Raw genomic sequence first — 23,123 nt, 5'->3', positions numbered from 1 at the left:
GGCCTGAAAATGATTCAGCTGGCGCAAAGATAAAGTTAACTCAGACAGAAACCAGGAGATCAAAACAGATGGAGCTTGAGAAAAGCTGTGGTGTTCCTCATCAGTGAGAAGTAGGCCATGAGGGAGCCTCAAATATATGCTATAGCTCTGCACTTTCAATTTTTGTTTTTTATCAGTTTCCCAGCTTACTCAATATTGACATTTGAATTAATCTTATCTGAAAACTTTGAGAGGCCTTTTTCAATCCCACTTATTTTGCATGGAACTACCTCAAATTATAACAGAAGAAGCAAAAGTTTTATTAGTGGTTATAAGACCTCAAGAAAATGAGTGGAGACTTTTTTGTTGTTGGTAGGATTAGCTGGTTTTGATTGCCAATAACAGCATAGGCATTAATTGGTAAGAATTCTTTTTGTTAATAATTGAGATAAATTATTGCCTTGGGTTGGGGGGGGGTACTGTGGTTATGCAGCTGAAAATAAGATCTCTGATCTGCAAAAAATGTCTGAGTTCCAAGAGATTGATAATGGTCCCTTATGGAAAACATCCAAACTAGCAAAGAAGTGCTTACTCTATCACAAATCCCTCTAGGTGGCAGAATTCACTTGAGTATGTCAGATGATAATGGAGACTGAAAGCCAGGTAATAGGGAGAGTGTGTACACCTAAGTCAGAAAGATCAGATGGCACTTACTGGCCTCTAGGGAAGGTGACAGGTGCATCACTCTAGCATCCAAAAATGGATGTACTAAGAGACTGCTACCTCTGTGGCAATCTGACAAATACTCTATTTTTGAACTCCAGGATTTGGTTCTCCCCCCACTCTCTGAAAAAAGTAAGTATTCCAGAAATGGGAAAATGTCATACATAGAAGTGCTTATACATGATTTTATATGTGGCAATGAGAAACTAGTATGAAACCTTATTTTCAGGTATGCTTATAGTAAAAGGGAAATGGTCAAAAGCAAACTAGTGATAGCAAACTTGTTGTAAAATGAGTAGCACAAATAAACATCAACCCAACATACTTAAGTAATTTTTTCTCAAATGATAAATTGTATTTTATTGATTTGGTTTCATATTCATTGCTAAATATCAAAATTAATATTTGTGAAGCAGAAATCCAACATAATAATTGGAAATTATTCTCTCCCTTTTGGTTGTTTGCTTTCTAATAACCTATTATTAGAAAGCAAAAGGACAAATGCAGATGAGACATCTATCTATATTCAACTGTAGAGTAAAATGTCAGTTTCCATTGAATTAATATTTCAAAATATTTCTACATGCTAAATTACTTAGAGTAAATCAGTATTGAAGTATACCTATAAAATGGGAATCTACAAACAAGAGTTTGGATCACTATTTAAAACAAAACAAGATTCATGAATCTACATGCATATACTCTCTATGCGGAGATAATGCTGTTTGTCAAAAGCACATTTTCTTATTCACGTTCTAAAATAGACTATGAAAGGTAATTTACATCAAACGTGCATTAACACTTCACCATTTTACAAAGCCCATATGCGATATATGTGTGTTATATGAGTCTAAGTACTCGAGTAAATTAAATGGGATTCCCTGGGCAGCAAGCAAAACATTTAGAGACATAAAGCTCAATTTGAATTTTAACTAAAGTGTCTATTAGAAATCTCTGAACTACTTATTTCTTCATCTGATTACAAAGCATAATACAGAAAATGAGTTTCATTCTACAAAGACTTTCCTGCATAGTTTACTGTCTCACATACAGAGGTCTAGTGCACAAGCCATAGTAAGCTGGACTTGGCTTACAATGACTACCCAAATGTACTGGTTCCTGGAGAGGAGTTCACACCCATTTTACTCTTTCCTGGGCTTTTTAGGTCAGTGGAAGATGTCATCTGATGCTGGGATTGTGCTCTTCATTGAGGAGATGTTTCTCCTCATTAACCACTATAACCATGGGGCAAACATTTTGGCTTAGCTTCTACACTTCAGTGACCAAAATTGCCTGGGGCCCCCCATCAATCCCTGCCCCCCTCAGCAAAGGTCACACCCCCTGTAGCAATCCAGCAGGGAAGGTGGTTGGATATCTGTGTGGCAGCTGGCAGTGCACCTCAGTAGCTTCTGCCCACAAGATCCTCAATTGTCCCCTCTTTGGGGGCAGTGCCAAACAACAGTGGGAGACAAGAGTGCAGAACCCAGAGTGTCTCTGTAGATGTTCTAGCCCTTGTGCTCTGTGGTTGGGAACATGAGCCAGCCAACTGGCCTGTCTCTTCTTGTTCTTTTCCACAGCAAAATAAATAGAGGAGATATTACTTTTTGTATGTGAAAGAGTGTCTGTGGAGGATTGTATGTCCCATTCTTGCCACGTTTACTAGTTCTTGCCATACCCGCTTTAGGCACTGGTAAGGTCCACTTTGCTGGAATATGGACCCAAACATAGATAATATGAACTTTCACCGTAAAATGAGACCTTACCTCTGAAATAAAACAATCCTCAAAATCAGCAACTTCATTATAGGAAAGGTGCTTCAACTTTATGATAGTTTTACTTGTTGTCTTATATCAGTTTTCCAACACTGCGACTTTTTTATTTTATTTTAAAGGGAGAATCCAAACTGTGCCCACTATTTCAAATGTAGATGCACCATGGTTTTATACAAAGGCCTAATCATACTGGTGGTTCTGCTTTTAATTCCCTTTCTAATAATTCTTAGCACAGAATTTGCTTTTTGCACAGCTGCTGCACATCCGATTGACATTTTCACAAGCTATCTATTACAACCCCAAGATCTCTTTGCTGCCAGTTCACATCCCATCAGCTTATTTATTCAAAAGCTTTCTATACTGCCCTTCAACAAAGCTGCCAGGGGGGTTTACAAACAAAACAAAAAAGAAGAATCAGAATAAAATTTAATAAATTGCACCGTAATACATTACATAGCTGACAGAAGAGAAACACCTTTGCCTGGCTATAGTAATAATATTGGAAGGCTCTCTCTCTGGTCAGTCACCTCATATGGCAGGAAAACCTGGAGGGAGGCCTTTGAAAATTACTTCACTTCCTATGGGCTGGTTGGCATGGGAGGAGGAGATGTTTCTTCAGGAAAATGGGTCCGAAATTGTAGGGCCTTCCAAGTAAAGTGCCAGCATTTTGAATGGGAGTTGTAAACAGAACAGAAGCCACTGCTATTCTTTCAACATCAGCAAGATATGTTCCCACCAAGATCAAATATGATCAATAGAATTATTAATTGTTATTGCCTCAATGTACATCATTTTACTTGCACCGAATCTCTTTTGCCATTGACCCAGTTTGGACAAATCCTTTTGGAACCTTTGCAGAATGCACAATGCCTTTGGTATCAACTGATTTCAACAAGAGTTACTAATGGGCAGTTTTCAAAAAGCTTCTCACCACTTAAAGAAACACCCTGGATGATCAAAATTAGATGTATGTTTTAATGTTAGAACTCAACAAGAGCCCACTAGAGAATGTGCCTGGCTTTTAATATAGCAGGCAGCTCAAATATATCGAAAGGTAAAGGTAATTTTCTGTGACTCCCTGTGGTCTGACCTTATCTTGTGTCCACTGACTAGACTATTAGCCAAGAACCCCTGACACCAGACTATTATGCCTGAAGCTTCTATAGCCTGAACAAACTCAATTGAGCAAGATTCAAAAAGCTTTGGATACCTGAACCAAGGAAATGCAGCAGATAAAAAGAAGTCCGTAGCCATCATATTGCTTTGTTTGCAATGGTATGAAAATACTGCTGAGGGAGGTCAGGTGCTCTCTTGCAAAAAAGTAGAACCTTTACAATCATGTTAAGCTGTTTCAGAGGAAGGTGTCCACTCAATTATTTGTGCTTTTCTGTCAATTTGCTCTTCCATTGTTCAGAACATAATAATCGATGCTGTTTATATTTTTAGCTGTCTTTCATGAATAATAGTAGCACTGAAGTTTCATAGAACAACAGATATATATATATATATATATATATATATATATATATATATATATATGATATTAGGCTATCTTAAGAAGTAGGATTCAAATACAACCAAAAGACACTTGGAAACAATCTTTTTCATAAGGGGCCCCTGAAAAATTAACAACAATAATAAAAGATTTAACTTGCATTACATGTCAAACACTCTGGGCTTTTAAGGAAGGTAAGGGATTTAATTTATGGCTCACTTTTATCTGCATTTGTTAATCAGATATATGGTTATTGTTTTGGTTTAAAGTATTGCTTTCCACATCCGGATCATATATGATGAAAGGGTAGTTTTAGAAATATATTAAATGAATAAGCAATATATGAAGGAAGAACTCAGAAATTGCAAGCTTCTTGTGGCAGGACTTTTAAAATGTTTGTAGTACCATACACTATATATAAAGTATGTAATAAATAACAGTAACAATTTGATCACTTATTAATATAGCAATTAATTATTTAACTGCAGTTCGAATAGGCTTTGTATTGTGCTTATAACTATTTTTATTTTATTTTAATTACCTTTAAAAAACACCATTTGGATTATATTTTGTAATTTGCACTATATAAACTGCCCAGAGGTTGATGGATGGTAAGTAAACAAACAAACAAACATAATATATTACATGACTATTTAAATTCTAATATTTATTTTTAGATCTTGCATATTCAAACGTGATAGGTGAGAAATGATATGTTTAAAGTACTGCAAGAAAATAGCACTGAAGTTTAAAAAGGGGGGGGGGATCCCAATTCCCCCACCAATCTAACACACATAATACTTTCCTCCCACCTTTCCTTTCCTCTTGTCTCTTTTCTTTTGCAAACTGAAGCTGAAGAATGAGTGCCATCTCATAAATAGCAGCTAATTATCAGGATTTGGACAGCAGTGGAATCTGTGACTATGTTCTCATTACTGCAGGGACAATTCTCTAAACAGTTCAGAATCCTATTGGTAAGAATCTCCCTGGAAGAAGAATTAAGAGCAAAGGGATCAGATAATTAGGATTAAGTAGATTGACCTAGGGCAGCTAAGCAGTTAAAAAATTCTAATCATGCGAGGACCCAATATACTAGGGTGAGATGGGGTTTCTATGAATCAGATTAATTGGAATGAGTGGACAACTTCTACAGGTTCATTTGATAAAATGGAAAGGTTCTGTAGGAACTTTGCATAATTATACTCTAAACTTTTGCTGGATGCAGTGCTTAAAACCACCAGGCAGATGTTCTCAATGAATTTAGTACTGGCACTGTTCTGAACTACCGGTATATCTTCAGGAACAGAGAAGTTATCTTCCCACAAATACTCAAAGCAACAAACAACTTTATCTGCTGCAATTTACATAATGCACTGAATCTTTTTTCTTTTATTTTTTGAAAAAATAAAACCTATATTCTTTAAATTGACCATTTAAAGGATTATATGAAAGTAATCTCTCTGTGAGATTTTGGTTCATCCATGGAAGGTAATCATCATTACAAACAGCATTCCTTATTATTGGTGCAAGGTCAACAAATAGCTACTTTCAAAAAATGAATCAATAGAGCCATTTCCTATGGGCATTTGATAAAGATTAGAGAGGATTTTGGAGACACACTATTAGAGTTCTGTGTAGATAGACAAAAATTGGTATTTATTATAAGAAGGAATATTTATCATAATGATTTGCACAGAGGGCAGCAAACAACTATGCTGGAATATCAGTAAAGGTGTTTGGAGATTATTCTCTGGGGGAAAAATAGGTCAAGTGTAGTTCAGCAAACTTTTGCTGACTTTAACTCAGCCAGAAGCAATGAGATTTTTCACACATAAAATTAGACTTTCACTGGAAACCTTCAAGATTATACATTTTCACTGCTTTCCACTTTTTTTGTAATTTGGTCTGGGAAAGCCAGGTTGAATACAGCCTTTGGTCACTTATATACAAGCACCTTTTATCCTTTGCAATGGGAAGAGTGTAAATGTGCCTTTTCCTATTCCCTATAAACTAATGCCTAGCACAAGCAGGCTTGTCATTTCAGAAGTAATTGGTCAGCACTGAATGACAAAATAGAAGTAAATATTTAAGTTCCTTCTGGTCGAACAAAAGCCATTGGACAATGTGCAGTTATATCATTCAATGCCTCATTTAGTGCATGTGCTGGACCAGTATCACAAGTGGCACAGCTCATGAATGATGCAGAGTTCATATGTAAAAAGGAAGCCACTTTTGTAGAAACTTGCTAAACGAGGGACAAAAGAGCAATATTTTTATTAGCTTGAACATACCTTCATTACTTATTTTGACAAAATAACACAGCAAAATATGATTTAGGGTACTTTCATGACTCCTGGCAAGCAGCAGTGGAACTTGATGGATCAGTGCAGTCAGCACTGCATATACAGCTCTGGTGCTCACATCAGCTAGAACGGAAGGGCAGGGGTGAAAGGAAATACCTTTTTGCTATGCCAGCTCCCTTGTGGTGCCCCCCTTCCCCTAAATGTCTGTTTCTGGGGTTTCTACTGGGTAACAGCCAGCAGTGATACTACCAACAACATATTTTTGCCCACAGTATGGACAGGCACCTTGGGGTGCTCCTTTGTGGGCAAGACTTTTCTACTGATGGCTGAGCTCCCCCACTGGTGGAACTGGGTAGTGCAGCCGGCAAGACACTGCTCTACCAGCACAGTAAGTCATTGCTCTGCCTACTATTAGCACTACTGCTGCTGCTACTACTGTCTTTTTACTATTAAGTAACTTGTCAACCTAGCAGTTCGAAAGCACGTCAAAGTGCAAGTAGATAAATAGGTACCGCTCCGGCGGGAAGGTAAACGGTGTTTCCGTGTGCTGCTCTGGTCCGCCAGGAGCAGCTTAGTCATGCTAGCCACATGACCCGGAAGCTGTACGCCGGCTCCCTCAGCCAATAAAGTGAGATGAGTGCCACAACCCCAGAGTCGGTCATGACTAGACCTAATGGTCAGGGGTCCCTTTACCCTTACTAACTTGGACTCAGTCAGTTTGTGACAGCCAGAATGAATCTTGTTTCATGAATGGATCATGTGCTACTTAGTGGGTGGAGGGACACCACCCCAAAGCTGCAAGTTTCGGCATACAAAAGAGAGGGACTAGCAGCTCACAAAGATCCTGACTAGGCTACTCAGCGAGTTTCATGGATGAGCAGCAGTAAAGCAAACAACAAAAGAGTGTTGCTTAAGTTCAAACAACGTTTGAAGATCTGAAAACTAAGCAAGGTGTTTTTCTGAATTACTCTTTTTATTGATAATTCATAAAGAAATTGTCACTGCTATTGGGGGGGGGCACTTTCATGAAGTAGTTTTAGATTTCCCATCATGTTTGTGCTGGCATTGTGAGTGGTCAAGGGGCTAGACGATACTGGGCGGGTGGAGAGGTGTATTTAATATTCACTTGGAATATCTATCCAAATCTCTGTTTAAAAATCACTTGTGTATGTATGCAGGCAGCTGCAAGGCCACTGAACACTGGCAAACATTCTAACTGCTATAGGGACACAACAAGATTTTAACAAGGCATGAAAAACAAACAGTTTGGGGAAAACATCACACCTAGGTTAATCTAAGATGTGGGTGCTGGAGGACAAATGGGCAGGCAGAGAGCTGGTGCCAGGATGGAACAGGATGAAAATCTTACAAAGGCCCTGAGGATTGAGTGTTGATGACAAAAGGTCTGGAAGGGCAAGGGAAGAAGAGGAGAGTGCTAGGAAAACAATGTTGCTAAGGGCTGTGTAAGCAACTGAGAATGATGCTTAAGGAAGTTAAGGGTGATACTTTTTCAAATAGATCTCCTTCTGTTGCTGAGTATCTGCTCTACCAGAGATTCATTTTCCAATAACTGCCACAAATCCTTAAGGTTCATCTTCTTGTTTAGGTATTTATTTAATTATAAAGGTTGCCCCACAATATCTCTTTTCCTTTTTCTTCCTTGTGTTCTGTAGCATGATATAAACAAGAGGAGGTCATATTAACCACTTTGTTATTTTTCTTTAGTCAAGAGTTATATAAATTGTATTAGATATATAGAGGGGGGGGGGAGAGCAAGAGAGAGAGAGAGAGCATTTACATGAGAGGAAAGGGTTGCAGCTTGGTGGAAGAGCACATACTTTGCATGCAAAAGGTCTACAGTTCAGCCCCCAGAATCTTTGGGTAGTGCTGGAAAAGACTCCTGTTTGAAACTGTGAAGAGCTGCTATCATTCATCATACAAAGTACTGAGCCAGATGAAGCACTTGGCTGACCTGGTGTAAGGCAGATTCCTGTAGTATTACCATGAAGCTGCCATCACACTGAAAGGGTACCTACTGCATGACCTATGCCTCTAGAGTCTCTTCTCCTTCAACCTCTCTATTTATTTGAATACAGGTAACTCACATAATAAGTGAGGGTTTGGTTCTCAGGGGTCCATGTGTATACACAAAAACGTGTAAAGCCAGAAACTCCATTTTTCTTTATTTTTTTCCTGCAGGAAATCCCAGTTTACCATCAATGTCCCTACAAGAATCATGTCCATTGCCTACCAGGTGATGATGTCCTTATATGTGGAGGCTTTTAGATTTTTTTCTTTTCCCCATACAAAATAAGAAACTGAATTCAGTACCTTTTGTTAAAAGACAACAATCAGGAGAAAAGACCACAAAAGAGCTACTTCATAAAAGTTTTATCTCCTTTAGAAGGCCATATACACAGGGGAATTTTTTTTACTTTGTATCGACTATAAGGTTTTTATTGTAACGAGTGAAGTAAATTAAATGGGATTTCCTAAGCAAAGCATGTTCATGACACAAGGGAGCTGTGATATCTTAAAAAATCATAATTTGACAAGAATTCTGGGCATCAAGAGTATAAGTGAGTAGGAACTATTTGTTAATTATCATCTGTTCCCTTTGATTGCAAATGTACAGAATTTATCAGTCACTAAAGCAGAAATAGAATTGGCAGAGGGAGATAAAGAATAGAAAAAGATGACTGACTGAACGGCTAAGAAGGGCAAATGCTGAACTTAAGTCATACTTTAGTTTTATCTGTGCTGCAGAGAATCACAAAATTCTTGGAGAAAGAATGGCTACCTTTGGGAAGACTTTTAAAGGTATTTTTTTTAAAGAAAAAACACGAATAGCTTCCACTCCTTTCACCTCAAGGGAGTAGTATATATGGTGAAGATGATACCCACCCACCCTCTACGGGAAGGCAATGCTCACCTAGTGACAGTGAGAAACTGCTGCAGTCCAGGATGACTAGCTCTCTTAACACAATTTATATGTAAAAGAGTATGGTGATGATGTTAAATTAATGCAACCATTGTTGAGAAACTGGGAAGTCTGCCATACTTGTACACTTCATATTCTTCCTGATGGCTGTAAAGCAGTGTACTCAAGGGATTCTCCCTCTTCCTAGGCACATAAATGTCCACCTTCAATTAATTATTCCTCTGGGAGAAGGGCGCCATATATACCCCAAACACACCTGAGCAGCATGTGTTAACCAACCCAACAGAGAAGTATAACAAAGACCTTAACTGAATATATAGCTAAGAACAGTAAAAGAAGGGGGAGAAAATCAGAAAAAGGGGTATCTCGGAGGAAAACCCTTAATTCAGTCAACTAGTAATGAAAGGTAGTTCAGATTTACTACTTTCACCAGGAAAAACAGAAACTAGCCAATTCCAGTTTGTTCCGTTCAGGGACCTAAAGGAGTCTGCTCACTGGGATATAAAAATAAAAGTTCCAGTCAGGATGGGTTGTGCTCTGCCTGCGGTTCTCAGAATTATCAGGATTATGTTATGATTTCCATGTTTAGAGCACAAGAAGTGAAGTGTCTGGAAAGCTGTGGGATTTTAGTAGACAGAGACAATCATCGCTCTCACCCATTGTGCACGACTACATTCTTGATAATACAGGTCTTGCTCCCAATGTTCACATAGAATTATTTAAGCTGTCTAGAGGAAGTGGCATAATTCTCCATTCCACCTTGGAAGACTGGTACAGAAAGAACTGTACCATCTGGCCCTGAGGGTCATCAGGCTGGGAGATAATATTCATCATGGCATCAAATAATGACTATGAATTCCCACACCCATATATTATAATTATAGAAAGTGAGATGAGAAACTACATCTCATATATGTTGTGCAAGTGACTTAGCTGCCTACTTCCCCATGCCTGAAAACATTTTGAAAACATGATACCAAAACTCTAACATCCACACTAGAAGAATTAATGAATAACTATTTTTGTTTTTTTCCAAACCCACTAATTAAATACAAAGATTAATTATTCTCCAAATACCAAAGGATTAAACCCACTAATTGCACAACTAATAAAATGTGTGTCTCTTGATTAATAAACCTCAGAGCTTCCAGTGCATGACATAAAAATTTATATCTACCAAGCTCAAATACACAAGGGTAAGGATATATAACATTAAACCAACATACAATTAGCAACACTTTATTTTAATTATCTTTGGGTACTATTAACATTGGTCCTGTAGTTCATTTTTCATCATGGATTACTCCTTAAAACTGCTTGTGTAGATTAATTCTGGAAGTATTGGCACTTTTTTTTTTAACCAAGCTGTAGCACAAAACTGGAATCAATGAAGAAATCCTATTCTGTGACCTTCCAATAGCCAGGTTTACTGTGGGCTTCCCTCCTCCCTCTTCAAGGCAATTGACTATAATTGATAAAAAGCTATGACTTCATTAAACAACTTTCTATAATCAGAAATGAAATGAAGAACTGAAATAGCTACACGGACACAGGTGAAAAACTAGGCTAACAGAACTTTTTGGAAATATATTGGAAAGTATATTGGAAAGAAAGGTCTGCATGGAACATCAACCCACTAAGTAAATATTGACCTTTAAAAGGGCGGGGGGAGCAGTCATACTAGTAAGCAGAAGTTGTACATATTCTGTGAACCAAAGTTAAGATATGATAACACTTGCAACTTATGAACGGATTGCTTACAGACATAGACTTTGTAAGGAAAAATATAATAATATTTGTAATATCATATAATGATATTTATAGTTATTAAAAATATAGTAGGTTATAAATAACCATATACGTATTTGGATAATAATAAGAACAGTTATATGTCTATATACGACACAAAAATGCATGAAATAGTAGTTATTTGCATATATATAGATACAACTTTCTTTTCTTCAATATGCAATTATAATTTTTACTTTATTTTGTTCAACTGAAATACTCTCAGTAGTTTCATTTAGAAATAGTTAAGTATTGACTTTACAAACTGATGTACACAAGAGCATGAAGCTATGTAATATAATTATTTGCGGCATGATAAATGGACAAGAAATGATCGAGTCTCTTTAAAATGGGGTGTTAAAGATTTGGATACAGAATCTGAGCTGTGTGTGTCCGTCCAGTCTATCATTCTCATACACATATGTTGAAACAGAACTAGTATTTTGCTTGACATGTCACCCTTGGGTTAAGTAAATGGGCACCTCAGAATCTCATAGGCTTGGTCCCCATTCTCCATCAAAATGATTATTATTATTTATTAAATTTGTATACCGCACTTCATCCGTAGATCTCAGGCTAGTTGAATCTCCCTTGGGAGAGCTTTCCACAAACAGGGAGCCACTGCAGAAAAGGCTCATTCTCATGTATCCACCCTCCAGACCTCTTGTGGAGGAGGAACACAAAGATGATGATCTCAGGATCCGGGTAGGTTGGTATGGAGAGAGGCAGTCCTTGAGGTACTACGGTCCTGAGCCGATTAAGGCTTTATAAGTCAAAACTATCACTTTGAATTGAACTTGGAAGCTAAGTGGCAGCCAGTGCAGTCAGGCCCGGATCAGCTAACATGCTCAAACTGTCTTGCCCTGGTGAGCACCCCAGCCACTGAATTCTGCACCAGTATCAGAACCATCTTCAGAATATCTAACCTACAGGTTGTCAGAGGATAGACAACATCCCTGTCCAGATAGGAGCACAGCTAGGCCACCAGCTGAAGCTGATGGAAGGCACTCCGTGCCACTGAGCCCACCTGAACCTCAATCAACAGCAAAGGATCCAAAGCTACCCCCAAGCTGCATACCTGTTCCTTCAGAGGGAGGGTAACCCCATCAAGAGCCAGCCAGATGGGCAGGGTATAAATAATAAAATTATTATTATTATTAACATCCCCCATCCATCTGTTCTAGGGAACCACCAACTAAGCCCTTATTGAAATGGATCTAGAAAAGCAGTTTCCTCCAAGAGCACGCTGATTTGTTCTGCAACCACCCACTCAAGAACTTTGCCCAAGAACCACACCACACAGCTCTGGAAGCAAATGCACTAATACCACCTATTAAACCCCAAGCATACTGTTGATGTGCAACTGGCAACACTACTGTGACTTGTGGAGTCCCCCACACCCACCTACCCCCTATCCCCCAAGAACAGTACTTCTGTCTTGTCAGGATTCAACCTCAATCTGTAAGCCACCATCCATCCTCCAACTGCCTCCAGGCATTCACACAGGCCATTCACTGGTTCTGATTTAAAAGAGAGATAGAGCTGGGTGTCATCTTCATACAACCCAAACCCCCTGATGATCTCTCCCAGCGGTTTCATATAGATATTAAAAAGCATGGGGGTGAGGACGGAACCCCGAGGCACCCCACAAGTGAGAGCCCAGGGGTCTGAACACTCATCCCCAACACCACTTTCTGGACACGGCCCAGGAGAAAGGAGCAGAACCACTGTATAACAGTGCCCCCAGCTCCCAGCCCCTCTAGATGGTGCAGAAGGATGTTATGGTCAATGGTGTCAAAGGCCGCTGAGAGATCCAGCAGAACTAGGAAACAGCTCTCACCTTTGTCCCTAGCCCGCCGGAGATCATCGACCAGTGCAACCAAGGCAGTTTCAGTCCCATGGTGAGGCCTGAATCCCGACTGGAAGGGATCCAAATGGTCTGCATCCTCCAGGCGTGTTTGGAGTTGTTCAGCAACCACCCACTCAGTCACCTTGCCCAAGAACGGTAAATTTCTGGTCCAGAAACTGGGCGATAGTTGGCATATTGGCCGGGTCTAAAGATGGTTTTTTTAGAAGCGGTTTAATGACCGCCTCTTTCAGCGGGTCTGGGAAGGCTCCCTCACAGAGGGAAGCATTCACCCACCCTGCAGAATCCATCGCCCAGCCCTTCCTGGCTCGCTTTTATTAGCCAGGATGGGCAAGGATCAAGGAGACAGGTGGTCAGTTTCACTCGTCCAAGTAGCCTGTCCACATCCTTGGAGGTAACAGATTGGAAATGATCCCATGTAACAGGACCAGACAGAACTCTAGCACTCTCCCACCCCAGCCCTGCTCCCACGGTGGAGTCTACCTCCTTCTGAATCTGAGCGACTTTATCTGCAAAAAACTTTGCAAAGGCATTGCAGGAGATCTTGGGGTCCCTACCAGGCCCTGGTGATGAAGGTGGTTCCAATAGATTGCGAACCACCTGAAAGAGTCTCATGCTGCTGTTTTCTGCAGATGCTATAGAGGCGGTGAAGAAGGTTCTCTTCGCCGTGACCACTGCCACTTGGTAGGCTCAACGTTGAGCTCTAGCCTGTGTCTGGTCTGATTCAGAATGAGTTTTCTGCCACCAGCGCTCTAGCCATCTCAATGATTGTTTCATCATCCTCAGCTCCGGGGAAAACCACGGGGCTGTTCAGGCTCCATGCAACCAGAGAAGGCGCTTTGGAGCCAGACAGTCAATAGCCCTGGTTAACTCTGCATTCCAGTGGAGAAATTTAAGCCCTCTGGTTGATAGATGCTTTTACTACTCCAGTCAGTTGCAGCAGCATTGGTAGCAGTTAAGGAATATAATTCCTAAACCTGGGTGCATCAGGAATTTGCTGGGGCCCTCACTCCTTGCACTAAGAAGACGGGAAGGTAGGGAGGATACAATGGAGCCTCTTTGTGATTTTTGCCCTAAAATGAACACTTGGAACTAAATCGTAGACTTAGACTTCTGTATTGTAGTCTCTGTGGGTCTGAGCTAGTCTCAAGCTTGAAACAAGTTAAATTTATTTATGAAGTTTCTTTTTAAGGATATATGATCCTTGACATTAGAGAGAGATCATTTCAGTGGTTCCAATGAAGAGTATTTCACTCATCCTGGTTTAATGAATCGTGATCAAAAAATACTTTGTACCAAGTGCTTATGTGAACTGAGAAAGTTAAGATTTATACTGCTCTACAATTCAGTACCAATAAAAGTGAAGACTCCCTTATGCAAAAACTTCCTACCTCCAGAGCCTTCAGCCGTTCCAGCAATAATTTTGTCTTTTCCTTTTCCTCTTCAGCGCTGCTGTTTTCATCTTTTGAATCTTTATCTACTGACATGCAAATGTCTTCCACCGCTGTTTTAGGACTCTTGCTCTCATGAGTAAAGGTTTCCTAAAAGATCAATGTATTTTTTCATCAGTAAAATGGTAAAAACAATACATAGAAAAAGCAATTATAATATCACACGTAGACACATTGTAGGCATCTTTCGAAGCTTTGTGGAAGTGTGACACCTAATATACATGGAATAGCACTCTGCATATATTTAAATATATACACAGTGTATAACCTGCAATGAGACATTGCGTTTTCCTGAATTATCATTTAAAATGGCAGTACTCATTGTCCATTGTTTCTTTCCTTTCCAGAGCTTTCTATTACAACCACCACAATCAAAAACAATGGCCCTTTGTCCTCTCATCTTCTCTCCAATGTAGTATTCAGAAACACAAAATAGAAGCTATCATCATCAAGATGTGAATCCCTCCCTCACCCCACTGTACAACCATAGCTGCCAGTTGCAGGAATAAAGAAACTCACAATGTGAAAAGAAAACATTACACATTTATAATTCCTAAGGTCAAAGGTTATGTTTTAATCCTGCAGTTAGCCCATGAATGCATCGTGTTTTTTTGCTTTGCAAAGTAGCCAGTGTGTTCTTTACCTCCCCACAATTGAATTAAGACCTTGCTCATGCTCGAGTTAGGTGGAAAATTTGCTTGGCTCACATTTTAATGTGAATCTACTGAATTCACACTTTATGAAACAACGTGCAAACCAAAACATGGTTACCCTTTGAAAATTTATACTTCTCATAATTCTGTGATACAGTTTTCTAGTTAAAATATGATTGCTTACTAAAATACACTTTTGGCTGAAGAGCAGGGTACAAATGCTCTAAATAAATAAATAAATAAATAAATATTTTTCAGATGCGAGTGCTGTAGACAACTGTGCCCACCCACTGGATACAGTCTCTTTGATCACATGGAGGCTTCTGCTTGTGGTAAATAGACAGGCAATTTTCGCTGATTCTTCTCCTCTACAGTCCTCTATACACCCCACAAGAAAAAATCAGTTGAGGATTGGTGGACTCTTTCAAATAGCATGGAAGGAGCTGGGGAGAAAAGGGAGAATCAGCTAAATCACTTTCTGATCCTTGAAGCCTCAACTGGATTAAAGAGCCTTCTGTCAGCAAAGGAACATAACTGGATACAGCCCAGTGTATTTAGGTTTCTAACTCCTTTTGTATTATGATAGGTATTTCTGTTAGTTAAACCCTGTCATACCATTGCCTCCCATGTTTAGCCTATATACTGTGTTTCCTCCCGGAGGTACCAGAAGAGATATTAATAATTCCTATTCACAAAATATTTGTATATGCTTCGAGCCATACCAGCTTTGGAGTCAAATATTGGGGGGGGGGGAGTGTTCAAAATTCTCAGAATCATATATCCAGCTATCTTTTGCACATGGTTAGAGTGCTGGGCTAGGACAGTGGTTCTCTTTTCTTTCCCTCTGGGCCACACTTTCAGAATAAAAAATTGCTTGTGCCGTACCAAATTTTTTATTGGTAAGAAATATATTGTAAACAAAAATAAACAACTAGCAGTGTTTGATTTATAACACAGAACACAGCTATTTTATAATATGGTCGTGGGACATCCAGAAACTATAAAACAATGAAGTTACATAAGAATATGAATCATTCTCGAAATTTAATTATAAACGAGTCTGTTACATATGAGCCAAGTATGTATACAAGCTCAATGAGTTTGATTGCCCTTGAATCTTCCCAGCACACTTCCCATTTCCGCCTGCTACACCAGTGTGGTGCGCCACACCCTTTGAGAACCATAGGGCTGGGATCTGGAAGACCAGGGTTCAAATCCCCGATCAGCCAGGAAGCTCACCTGGGTGACTGTGGGCCAGTCACTATCTCTCAACCTAACCTACCTCACAAAATTGTTGCAAGGGTAAAATGGAGAGGGGGGGAGGGTTGTGTAAACACCCCTTGATCTCCTTGGAAGAAAGATGAGATATGAATGTAATAATAAATATAATAAATAAACAACAATCCACTCTAGAAGCTGCATTATGCACAAATGCTGATCTATACATAAACACTTTACTTGTGCGATCAAAGCAGTCATAGTATTCCGAAATACTCTCAGGCCTCTTACTTTTGATCATGAAAATGTTTGGAACACCACACGTGCAGCTCTTCTTACCCTTGCATCCTTTCCCCATCCCTCCCCTTCCACTAGCTTCCTTTGCTGTTCCTTTCTGTTGTGCAAGTTCTCGTCTACACATGCACTGAACAAGATTACAGAATGGATTGTTGAGGGGCACACAGAAATATTATTTTCCACCTGCGAGACCAAGGTGGTGTAATCTACCACCTCAGGATTCTACCCCATGTGTTTACCCAGCATAGCTGTCATCTCCCTGGATAAGGGCTTGCCTTCTTTGCTTATATTACCTAAAGTACACTGGTAATTACATGATATAACCATGCTTTTCAAACTACCAAATCTCCAAAAGGATATTGTTATTCAGCACACAAACAAAGCTGTTAAGGAAGAAAGCAACATGACTAAACATAGCTGCATGGTACTCTGAATTGGAGCTAATAATTAAAACTTGTCTGACAATCCATTTACTGTAAAGCAATTAAAATAAGCACATTCATTCAGGCATACATTAAAAAATAATAATCAAACAGTTCATAGTAAGTGCCATTCAAACACTGGCCACACTTTTTAGGTACAAGATAGAAAGCCAAAATGAATAAATGCTAGTGTCGGGCAAAAGTTCTCACAAAGACATTTCACTGAATTCATATGTTTTTCAAATGATGGCATATACCATGACCCCAGAATTTTGCCACAGAGTTGGGATAAAAGAGACTTATTTTCAAAGTGCATGGCAGATACGTATGACTTATGGTTTTATAGAAAGCAATCCTTAGACAAAGTATAATAAATAAATAAATAAATACTTCTAGGCCTTTTTTTTTTTGGCACGTAGCCCAAGTTAGCAGAGTTGAAAATTCACACTGAATGTCAACTAAATAAGAAATACATTGGGGGCGCATATGGCACAAAAGTAATACTAGAAAAAGTTGATGCTGAACAATTTTATAGAAAACAAACAGAACAGAATAAAATAACAAATAAAGAAAGAGACACAGGTGAGCTGTGAGCTTTCAATGCCAATCACTTTTCTCAACAAATCAATAGAAGATGTACAACTGTGTTCAATACACGTATGTGTAGATTAATTGCAATTTGCCAGTCCCATCATTACCACAATATAGGTCTGTGGCCTGACCAGGATATTCATTTTTCAAATTAAATCTGCAGTTGTACTAAAACAACTAGTCTCATTTCTAATAAAACATGAATAGTATCAGGCTATAAGAGTATTGGTTAACTACTAATAGCTTTAAAAAGACATATAATATGTGTGACATTGCTACTAGATTTCTCTGCAGCAGGATGAAGTTTCCACAGGGATAAATTTTGTAGGAGAACATATTGTCCACCTGTATATAACTGGTCTCTCTGACAAAATCCTAATTAATAGGAGAGCCCATGGCCTTCACTGTGACATGTACTTCTGGCTCATCAATTAAAGACAAAACCATCTCAATGCACTGAAGACTATAACACATGGTGTAACGTAGTTTTTTATTTGACTTATGGCACACTTAGTAAAAAGGATTGGTCACCACTGAATTATTCTGATTATTAGCACTTGAATGTCAATCAAATAAGAGACACTTAGTGTCAGCCTTTCATCTTAACCAAAGACAGCTTCCTAGACACTTAATGTCACACTATTTAAGATGCTATACTAGTCAATGCCACTTAATCATGGCCATCTTGAAAATTTTCTCTTTAACATATTTGACAGGATTGTTACATTTAGAGTAATTGGAACTGTAATTCTGCCCCAATACCTTCTGTTGTTTTAGAACTCCATGCCATTCTTAAGTCATATGGATAACCTACCATGCAGACCAAAGAAACAAAACAAAAAAGCAAAAGCAAACATATTTATCAGAACAGGCCACGGTCAAGTCATAAATTGTAAATTAGTGTAAAGCTCCAAGTTACTGTTAAATTCTGAAATGTCACTATTTCAGGCCCAGATTGAAATAGTTCAGGGATTTCCTTTGACTGTTGTACACTCCAGAGCACTGATCTTCCTCCACCTAAGCCAAATATTATTTGGTCCTTTCATACTAAATTATAACTAAACATTATGATACTCCCATTTTCTGAAGAAAAGGATAATCACATTGAAAGGGGGGTGTCACTCTTTCATTACAATGAGGGATATAGTTCTATGAACAACCTAATTTTGTAGAAGTTCTCATTGGTGTTCATTTGCAGTCACTATTTATTTACAAGATTTACATGCCAATCTTTTAGAGTATAATAGCCCCTTTCAAAGCAGCAAACAGGAATTCATAAAAAATACAATAATCACCATTAACACAATCTCATTAAAACTGTCTTACACCCCCTTAAAACTGAGCAGCAGCACTTAATTATACCAACAGCAATTAATAAAAAAAAGCACAATGAAATAGAAAGGTTTAAAGTTTTTTTCTTCGTGAAATATCCTCTACTGATAGCATGAACAAAGACAGGAAAGGGATAAGAGTTTTAGGAAGAAACTAGATCAGGAATGGAAGTTTGTTACTGCATCACTGAATCATTTGAGCACCTGTAAGGGGCAACCTATTCCTGACAGACAACTGTGCAATGCATTTTCTGTATGTCTATTTTCAACTCTGCACAGATTTGCACATTTTAAAAGCTTGCCCTTCTTTATTAACTTACAACGCTTCATTATTCAGTACCAGATGGCTACAATTTGTACCGTCCCTTTTCTATCACGGTGGAGGAGCAAACAGTTTATATCAAAAACTGAAAAGGTATTCGGGTGCGGGTTCGACGCAATTGAATCAAGGCTATTTTAAAGGCCACTGCCAGCTGGTATCTAAACAGCTAAAAAGGACAAGAAGCATGTTTATTCTCTTCCACTGTGCTCTATCTTTTTATAAGGCCTACATGCTACTTTGTCCTAGTCCTAACCCTATTAGCTCCTCAGCATCCACACACTTCCAATGCAGCTTAGCTTGAAGTGCCATAGTTTTATACCAAACTGGACCATTGGTCCACCTAGCTTAGACTTGCCTGTACTGAATGGCAGTGACTTTCCAAGGTTTCAAGCTGGAGTCCTTTGCAGCTCTACCTTGAAACACCAAGGATTTATCTTGGGACCTTTTGCATATGCTCTACCACTGAGCAGTGTTCCTTCTCTAAGATCTTCACTCTTTCTGAACCTTTGAGCTAGGGTTGGTGGTGCACTGTCACCAATGGTTCATGCCTACGCCTGACTCCTAACTTTCTCCTTTTCATAAAATGGTTGAATCCCATCAGCAGTTGCTGGGGAGCGGGGGAGAGTCTGAGGGATTGGTGATCAAAAAGACTGAACTTGATCTGAAATTATTAAGGAATGGCTGTGCCCTAGGAAAAACTAGTGGTGCATTCAGCATCATCTTCAAAGGTGGGACTGTGGGATGGATAATAGGGGAATTAAGAGGAGTTTATATAAATGATATATAAAAGAAAATAAAGTATATAGCCAAGGAAGTGAAGACAGATATGGGGAGAAAAAGAACTTAATGGTAAATGAAGAACATGTGAACAAAATACAAGGCAAAGGAATAATAAGGAATGAAAATAGGAGAGAAATGTAAGAAAAACAAAAGCATTGGAGTGAAGTATTGATTTTTAATAAGCAGCCTATGTAGGCATTGGGGTTATCAAGGGGAAAGAGTTTGCTGGGAGGCTGTAGCGTGTTTCCACCTGGAGCCTGTTAATCTGATTGGATTTATCTGTTCTCCTCTTCAGATACTTTAAAGGCTTGGTGGGCTTTCTGGCATGAGCTCTGTGGCTCTTTGCCTCGGCCTTGTTCCCCTGTTATGAGAAAGAGAGGCTGAGGCCGGTGCACTCCTCAGAAGGGACAGTGGAAATGAGTTATCTTAAGAATTCCACTTGGAGACAAGTCACCAAAGACAATCTGTATCTTTTGTGGAAGCTGTTGACCCACTCTCCAAAAGTAACATAGAAGTGATTTATTTCTCTTAGGGTGAAAAAGACTAAAAACTATGGAAGATCTTACTGGGATCATGCTGTTGCTCTGCATGAAGACACTCCTTTAAAGAGAGAATATGATGCTCAGCAGCTTTTTTCTGATACTTTGAATCACTATGAGCTTGCATTGAATTGTATAATAATTGTTTGAGGAATTTCTTTTATTTACATGCTATTCTGTTTAAATATTATGTTGATTTACAGTGCTATTGCTGCTGTTGTGAGCTGCTTTGAGCTCAACATTAGTTGTTGGAAAAGTGGAAAAGAAGTAATAAAATCAAAATCAAATCACCAATCCTTTCAAAAGATCTTCTGAGGAATATATCTCTGTTATTGTCTCATAAAAGGTTCATGAGGTTAGACGGTATGTAGGGAGAAGAAATAATAAGAGCATATTCAAAAATCATGCTGTGGGAAAGTGGGGGGCGAAGACGAAACCCCAAAGCTGAAACACAACACAAAGTTCTTAGTAGCAAGCAAAGCCAGCAGACTGTCTGGTATTGTACCCCTGTGTGAAAAGCATGGGACTTCATTTTCTATGAAGGCTTACTCTATAGTTAGCTTTCTCTCTCATAGGATCCTGCCCATGATTTATTTGGTGGGTAGATGAGGAATGCATGAGATGAGTTGCCAGTGTGTCTGTAATAATCATGCTATTTCATTGTGAGGAATTCTCATATTGCTGTAAAGACAAAGCCCACATAGGTAAAGTAGGGAACTGTCTTAGCCAGTGTGGTGTAGTGGTTAAGAGCAGTGGGCTCGTAATCTGGTGAACTGGGTTTGATTTCCTCCTGCTCCACATGCAGCTGCTGGGTGACCTTGGGCTAGTCACACTTCTCTGAAATCTCTCAGCCTCACTCACCTCACAGAGTGTTTGTTGTGGGGGAGGAAGGGAAAAGGAGATTGTTAGCCGCTTTGAGACTCCTTAGGGTAGTGATAAAGCGGGATATCAAATCCAAACTCTTCTTCTTCTTACACTGAAATGTTGGCCCTTCTAGCTCAACACTGCCTACATCAGAGGTGAGTAACCTCAGGCCTGGGTAACAAATGGAGCCCTCTTGACCTAAGGAAAGCTCCTAGGCCACATCTTCCCTGGCAACACCCCTCTACCCAGGCTACCCCTCTCACTGGTCCTGCTCTGTGCCCTCATTTAGTGGATTTTCCTGGCTGTAATGTCCATTGAACTGTGCTAATATCTCTTACTTGCCTGGGTGGATGCACATGTATAGAAACCTCTGTTTTGTGACTGGAATGCAAGATACTAAACAAAACCAAGAGCCACAGTTCTTGCACAATCCACATTTTGCCTTGGACCCCTGCCCACCACTGGCATGTGGCCATCTGAAGGCTGCCCATGGGGGAATATGGCCCACAGGTTGAAAAATGTTCCCCAAACTTGGCAGACAATGACTGGCAGTGGCTTTCAGATTTTTAGACAGCAGTCTTTCCCAACTCTGCCAAGAGATGGAGAGGTGTGAATCAGCTCTATCCATGGAGCTATAGCTATTCCCCTGATACACCTGGAAGCTTTAGCAGTTTGCTACTAATTCTCAAGTCTTATTTTATTCTCAGAGTCATCTGTTTTGTTCCAAAGGTCTTATTGTCCTTAGGCATTGCTTAGATTAGTTTGTTATGGCCTTGTACAGATTTTTCAACCTGAGATATTCTGATATGCCTCCTGAATTTTTAGCATGTGGACTTTTAATCTCCCTTCTTACCTATTCCATATCAGGAACACTTGAAGTGAAGAAGTACATTTTATGCACTCCAATCCAAGCTATGCATTGGAATCTCTGGTGAATTTCAGGGCTGTCTTCAGTTCAGTTCTTTGCAGAGTATATGATGAGGAGGTTTCTGCACCCTCCACGTTTCTATTTTCTGAGTGAACTTAAAATTGTAACCTTTTCTCCTTATTAAAGGAAAACCTTTCAGACTGCTAACGCTATTATCCAGGGCTAAATAGTATGTTGTTATTAAAATACTAAACTAGTTATGAGCACTAGCTAACTTGGAAAGAAAATCAGAATTGACAGTATAAAAGTCCACAGTATAAAAGTACTGATTTTACTTACCTATTCTGAAACCTGCATGTGGACACCACTGACTTCCTTTCACTATTATTATTACTATTCCCTTCACATTCTTATGGCAACAGAGCAGAACACAATATGTGTTTGCTTTAGACAACCTATCACAGATGCAAGAATAATGTTTTCTTGTATAGCTAACTGTTTTTGGTCAACACAAGCTGCTGAAAATTTGAAGCAAAAGAAAAGGATTTAGATAAATCAGAAGGTTTGAGAGAAACAGTCTAAATTGTTCACAGTTTAACATTACTGCTGTCAGGCAAGAACACATAAAACTCCTCTTTTTCATCTCTGCATTTGACTTACAAAGTATACACAGTGAGCAGTAAAATCTCCTAGATTAAACGCCTGTGATGGATAAGAGAACAAAGTGTTTTCTTTATGTCTCTAATATGAACCTACAACCAGTGGCATATCAATCTAAATCTACTTCACATTAGTCTTCACTCAAACCACTTCTAAATATTGCAGGGTATCATCCTTATTGAACAGCTCTGCAGAGCTACATTAATAAATTTTCTGACGATGCTTTTATTGCCTCTTCCATCCATCAGCAACATTTATT

General features: G+C 39.1%; 1 protein-coding gene across 14 annotated transcripts in view; it reads right to left on the bottom strand.

Annotated features, from left to right (window-relative positions):
• NCKAP5 (NCK associated protein 5) overlaps nucleotides 1–23,123 on the bottom strand; it is a 588,547-nt gene that overhangs the window by 166,522 nt on the left and 398,902 nt on the right. For all 14 annotated transcript variants that reach the window (XM_083404704.1, XM_083404711.1, XM_083404705.1 and 11 more), the window contains one exon: nucleotides 14,260–14,409. In XM_083404704.1, the coding sequence (XP_083260830.1) occupies nucleotides 14,260–14,409 (150 nt within the window). The remainder of the gene's footprint in view (nucleotides 1–14,259; nucleotides 14,410–23,123) is intronic.

Source organism: Podarcis tiliguerta (genome assembly GCF_965153285.1).
Source record: "Podarcis tiliguerta genome assembly, chromosome: 1".
NCBI lineage: Eukaryota > Metazoa > Chordata > Lepidosauria > Squamata > Lacertidae > Podarcis > Podarcis tiliguerta.
This window is presented reverse-complemented; position numbering and strand designations above follow the sequence as displayed.